At 43.9% G+C, this 6,715-nt stretch overlaps 1 protein-coding gene across 1 annotated transcript; it reads left to right on the top strand.

The window, feature by feature from the left end:
- The first annotated feature begins 772 nt into the window (after positions 1–772).
- LOC132447035 (cell death-inducing p53-target protein 1 homolog) lies at positions 773–5,000 on the top strand. The gene is made up of 6 exons (XM_060037652.1): positions 773–1,648; positions 2,071–2,160; positions 2,377–2,409; positions 2,690–2,764; positions 3,011–3,131; positions 4,181–5,000. Exons 1-6 carry the CDS (start codon positions 1,465–1,467, stop codon positions 4,287–4,289), a joined length of 612 nt encoding a protein of 203 aa, XP_059893635.1. The 5' UTR covers positions 773–1,464; the 3' UTR covers positions 4,290–5,000.
- The last annotated feature ends 1,715 nt before the right edge of the window (positions 5,001–6,715 follow it).

Below are 6,715 nucleotides of genomic sequence, written 5' to 3'. Positions count from 1 at the left end.
ACCGTTTTTCATTGGCGCAAGAAAATTCGCCCTCGGGTCACACCAGTGTGCGCCCCAGGCCAATGGTATCGCTTTTCTTTTTTGTTATCACCACATGATTGGACAATTCAGCGAATCAATCAAATAGGCTACCTCCCTCAGCAGCAGTAAGTTACATATTAATTTAGTCTTTCGGCCTGTAGCATGTAAACAAAATGAAGCAACTGTCCCATATTTCTAACTGCATTTGAAGTGGACATTGAGACTCACAAATGGACACTATAGGACAGTGATCATGATTTAACAACAATGGGTCAAATAGCAATGGCTGGTGGAATGGCCATGAAGTAGGTCTGTATATGCAGTGTAAGCTTGTCCAGGCCCTGCAAGTCAGGATGTAGGCTATGAATCTGAATGAAAAGTAGGTAAATAGGTAGTGGCCATCCCCAAAATGCACCAGAATACAGGAAATCAAATTTATTAAATTAAAAAAAAATTATGGGGGGGGACCTCAGACCCCCTGTCTATTACTGTGCCCCACCAACATGTTTGATCGCCAGCCGCCACTGATTATATCCTACATCCCTTTCAGTGAATAGAAAAAATATAATAAATAAGAACAATTGGTAGTCTACAGTTGTATCACATGATGTTGAGGGTTACTGGGGTCGAGAGAGAGAGAGAGAGAGAGAGAGAGAGAGAGAGAGAGAGAGAGAGAGAGAGAGAGAGAGAGAGAGAGAGAGAGAGAGAGAGAGAGAGAGAGAGAGAGAGAGAGAGACATTAAGTAAAAGTCATAATTTAATGACAACAAACTGGCATTCTCTGTATATTATATGTAAATGATATATGCAAGCTATCTGCCTGTCAGGTTCCTGGCTAACTGATTTGCTTGTTCAGAACAGATAAGAGACTGTAGCTAGGGCTGTCCATACACCTCCACCACAGTGGCACGCAGGTGGTTTCAGAGGCAGGGCCGTGCAGTGCATACAAAATGAGGAACAACACAAGGATGCACAACGACAGGCCTGCTCGACTGTAACCAGGCTGGATCTTTTCCACAAGAAGAATTGTTGCTTGTTTGTTTTGATGCCCAAGTGCCTTTCTTTGAGTGCTTGTGTAGGCCTACTTCGACTGCCTGCTGGAGGCCAAATCAGCTCTCTGTTTGAACGAAGGCTACATGACGTCGCTGCGGTAAAGAATAAGTCCTACGTTTTTGTGTGTTCAATCCAGCCCTTGTTAGATTTCCGCTTTCAGGATTCGGGAGAACGCCTGGGCACTCAGTTCTGTTAGATGCTGAAGTGGTACCAGGAGGACTTTAGCCTTAGACCCTTCAAGCATAACGATACGAGACACCTCTAGACCAAGTTCTGAGGCTCAGACAACCAGAAGAGGAGGACCACTTTGACATTATTTAGAATCTTGGACGTCATGGTGGACAAGTGAGCCTTAACAAATTTCTTCACAGAGAATATTCAGAACTTGGCGATGGAGCCATACTTGGACCGAGAGGCCCACATTAAGGTCTTGAACCCTGGCTTGTACGAGCCTGAGGGTGGGCCCAAGTTAGACACATTGGACATGATCAAGATACGCATAGCACAACTCAAGTTCCGTCGCAAGGTGCTGTTGAAGGGAGAGCAGTTCAGGATGAGGGTATCGGAGTGCCAGGGTGAGTGAAAATATGAGGAACTATTCAAACGTACAGGCCTATATTCATATATGAGGGTAACAATCAGAATCCAATTCAAATAGATAGAGGTGGGTCGATTTGGCAATAAAAACAGGAGTTTTAAGGAAAGTAATAAACATTTGTCTGCGATAACATAGAGAAAGGTAATAATCAAATATATAAACAATTGAACTAACTATTACGAGAATTTAATTTTATTTTTTTATTTTTTTATTTAAATCCATTTTGTATTTATAAAGGGCATACATCAAAGTCAAATTAAAATACATTCATTATGAGAACATTTTTAGGCATCAACAAAAATAATCTAATATAGATAGGAGTGTGAGTTATTGTGTTTGAATTCTGTTGTTATTGAGGAACACACTATTTAATAAATGTATCTTTGTGCTGTGAGCCAGAGGAGGAAGTGCAGTCCCCTGAGCTAGCGGCGATCTCAGCTGAGCTTCGATACCTGACATGTAAAGCGAGAGAACTGGGCTTCTTTGAAGGTAGGAAAAGGTGGCTCTCAGTCCATGTCGAGGCATCTGGACTTCAACTGGACCTCACCAATGTGTTTTGTGAATGCCTTCTCACTGTTTTATAGTGTTCTTGTTCATTTATATCGTGTTCTATTGTGGTCAGCTTTCAAACAAGTTTTAGGTTAAAACATTGACACACAGTATGCATCTGACATGGAGTTGTCTTTTGTTGTTGGTTTGCTGAAGATGACGATGAGGATTTGACAAGACCTACGGCAGGTGAGAACAAACTAAGTCATAAAGGCATCAGGGCAAACCCTATAGGATTTACCCCCACCACTAGGACTCAGAGACCCTCACCACTAGGACTCAGAGACCCCCGCCACTAGGACTCAGAGACCCTCGCCACTAGGACTCAGAGACCCCCACCACTAGGACTCAGAGACCCTCACCACTAGGACTCAGAGACCCTCACCACTAGCAGTCAGATATCTTAACTAAAAGGAGTCAGATATCCTTAGCACTACTAGAATAACCACCCCCTCCCCTCTTCTTTTAGAGGAATGCCTCCACTGGCCTGCACCGCCTCCATGTGAACGTGTCCCCAATGCTAATAAAGAAGTTCCTATTGCAGGTGAGATCAGCAAATCAACAAACTAACCTGAACGACATCGAGAACATTTAACTAAACATACACTTCACCTAAAGTGGTCTGGTGCCACGTCATGCATTTGGAAGAATATATATATGTAATCCTACGGGATTATGTACAACAAACCCTCACATACCATTATACTCTTCAAATGCAAATGTACCCCATATTAAACACCTGTACCCAGTGAACTCAGACCTATCCTCTGCTCATCCCTTTATGTGAAAGAACTGGGCAGGGAGCCTGCCGTCACCGGGTGCCCCAACTGTGGAGAGGTCGTAACCACAAAAATTGTCAAGAAACGGGGAGATGCCAATTGGATGCTGTGTTGCCTGTTGGCCATGTTCGGGTAATATCTTCACTAATCTGGGACACAGCAGTTCTACCACAGCAGAAATTCCGGCCGGAGACGGAACAGGGCGTGGGTCGGAAACCAAAAACTGCAAGGGGCGGATTAAGTCCTTGTTTGCTGTTTTGTACGGATTGTTACGGAGATATTCAAGTGAACCGAGTGGATGAAGATGAATAATCTAAAAATCTCAGATTTGGGAGACAACAGCGTGCTAGCCTGTGAACTTGACGAATCTCACAAGCTCATGTTTCATTTGCTCTGCCGATAAGGTCTGGCCCCCCTTCCCTCACCAAAAGATTTCTGCCAGCTACGAAATAGACTGACCAATAACAACTGTTAACATGAGGCGGGATAATAATGATGACACTGTAGAGGCATTTTCAACAACAACAAAGATGCCTGTTGCTGATGTAGAGCGGTGTTTATATCGCTATCTGGGCAGTATTAAACAAACTGGTTGTTATATTTTCCCTAAAAGAAAAACATACGACTGCACAAAGATTTTGTTGAGAAGAAATATGTATTTTATTGTCGCTCAGAGCTGAATTCAGCCGTTTCGTTGCTATGATTGCTGTAGGCCTATCCAATTGAGATTTTTTTTTCGGTAAAGGTTTCAAATCAACACCGTCCAGCCAGCCACTGTAGATATCCTCTTACCCCTTCGGAAATCTTCATCCACTCGCATGAACAAGTTTTTCTTAGGTAGAATATCACACAAGGCGTGACTCCGCCATTTAGAGTTTTAGGTTTCTGGCAACCAATGACGTGCCTCCATTACACTATTGGACGAAACAAATATGAGGTGAAAGAAAGTGAAACCAGCCGTCCCCCCATATTTTAGATCATTCATCCAAAATCTGATATTTCAGGCCTGATCTTCCGAAAACTAACAAACTGAAAACTCTGATCCGTTGCCTGGTTAGAGTGGCCGCCTGTGCTTTGAACAGGTTTTTGGTTTTCTTTCATTGAGGCAGCTGTCCATGCGTTGGCATTACAATCCTCCATTTCCAATCTCATGCCCCCTGTGTTGTGTGTCCTGCTCACAGGTGTATTGGCGGATGCTGTTTGATTCCTTTCTGCGTGGGCAACCTCATGGACGTCCAACACAGCTGTCCATCGTGCCAGACTACAATACACAAACGAGAAAAAATATGACACTGTCGTTTGACTGTATGGAAAATATTAAATCACTCATCCATTCATTGAGTGAGTGGAGTGAAGCCTGGAATGAAGGACTGATATTTAAAGGTGATTATATCCTTGGGAGAACAGAGGAGACATCCTCAAATTATGCTTATTACATATTATATACATTGATATTAGCTTTTACTCTTGGATTGCTACTGGATTCTAATCACATTGCTCCATTTGTATATAGGATACTGTTGTGTATGATGATGACATTATCAAAGAAAGTGTATAACTGATGTTATGTGGATGTCACATGGTATCCCGAAAAGTCTTATATTTACATAGACAAGATGACATCTTGCATCAGCCAGTCATGCAAATAGTGTCGAATAAACGGCGCCAGTTTAGTATATTATGATAGTTCATGAACCCGGAACAGGTTTCAAATTCACCCATGCAAATAGTCAGCAAAGGTTGTTGATTATGAATTACAAGGAACTCTGCTCTAAGTATTTTTTTTAATATATATATATATATTTTATTAAGATATTAGCTTGAAAGGTATGGAACTATGGAAATGAATAATTTAAAAGTTTAATTTAATAAAAATGCATTACATGTTATGGCCTAATCCTGCATCGATTTAATTCAGTTTATTTATTAATCTATGTATTCAATTATTTAAATACATAATAATTGATTTTACTTTGTAGAGCTAATCATGATCGTGATCGTCTCGTGTGCACCACGGCAACCAAAAATAAATCGGTCAACATCAACTAAGAAGACCAGTGGACTTGGTTTTGCTTTCAAAGACCATCGAGCTAGCTTAGGAACCAGAGAAATCTGCACACTCATATTTCATTTGCTCTAGCAGACGGAGCTTCATCATGTATAGACTTAAAGTGTAATTCTGGCGAAAATTGAACCCAGGGTATTTTTTTTTTGTCATGGAGACCCATAAAACAAGCCCCCCAGACACTTTTTTTCCCGTTGATAATCGAGTAAAGAGCCTGCCTGCGAATGCCCGGATGAATGTAACAGCCCAAATGGCTTTGATATATTGGCTGGGGGCGGTGTGAACGCTTCTAAACATTGTTTAAGTCCACACAAATCGACCGGCTAACTTAACATTCTCCCCTCTTGATAAATGTTTTTGGTGCCCCCATTATATGCTACTGCAGAGGTTTTGTGCTATTTTGAGCAATAGTAGTGGTTAAAAAATTTCAATTTGAAAGCGTTCGACCGCCCCTAGCCAAAATAATGGAAGCCATTTGGGGTGTTACATTGCTCCAGGCATTCGTGGGCAAGCTCTGTACTCGATTATCAACGGAAAAAAGTGTCTGGAGGGCTTATATTATGGGCCTTCATGCCGAAAAAGACCCTGGGTTTAATTTTCGCCAGAATTACACTTTAATTACTGCTTTACAGATCCATCACCCTCACCTCATTCTTGGTTCCCTCATGCCGCGTTTCCACTGCAGGGTGCGGTACGGTTCGGTTCGCCTCAGTCCGGTAGGGAGGGGGCGGTATAGCCCAGCTCAGTTCCGAGGTCGCGTTTCCACCGCCGACAGTACCCTTTATGGTAGGCCGGATGTCGATCGCCGCGGCAGCTACGTAAACATCGTGACATCATAGCAGCACGACACAGTTTAGCTTGCTCAATAAAAACAATGGAAAAGTTAAACGCAACACATTAAACCAAGAGCTACCTCTGCACGTCTTTCCCCCCAAGAATGCACAGGAACGTCTCCACCTCCTTGTTCGCCTAAGCAAGCGTTTTACGCGACATGTTCATTGTAAAGAATAATACCTCGAGGCTACTGTTTGTTTGTTTTTATCCCCACGTCGCCCGGAAGTGACGGTTCTGTCGACCAATCAACGGAGGGGGTTTGTAGCTCGAATTTTCCTGCACCCTTTCAGGCGTCTAATGGCGCGTTTCCACTGCAGGGTGCGGAACGGTTCGGTTCGCAAAGGTGCGGTACGGGTTGCGTTTCCACCGCCAAAAGTGGGCGTGACCCGGACTTAGCCGTATTGGGGAGCAAGACGTTGTTTACGATGTTTACGTAGCTGCCGCGGCGATCGACATCCGGCCTACCACAAAGGGTACTGTCGGCGGTGGAAACGCGACCTCGGAACTGAGCTGGGCTATACCGCCCCCTCCCTACCGCACCTTTGCGAACCGAACCGTTCCGCACCCTGCAGTGGAAACGCGGCACAATGCCGCGTTTCCACTGCAGGGTGCGGAACGGTTCGGTTCGCAAAGGTGCGGTACGGATTGTGTTTCCACCGCCAAAAGTGGGCGTGACCCGGACTGAGCCGTACTCGTTTTTCCCTCGTTTTCAGTACTCCTCCGTTGGGGTACTGAAAACGAGACGAGACGCCTGAAAGGGTACCGGAAAATTCGAGCTACACACCCCCTCCGTTGATTGGTCGACAGAACCGTCACT

Source organism: Gadus macrocephalus, chromosome 18 (assembly GCF_031168955.1).
Source record: "Gadus macrocephalus chromosome 18, ASM3116895v1".
Lineage (NCBI taxonomy): Eukaryota > Metazoa > Chordata > Actinopteri > Gadiformes > Gadidae > Gadus > Gadus macrocephalus.
This window is presented reverse-complemented; position numbering and strand designations above follow the sequence as displayed.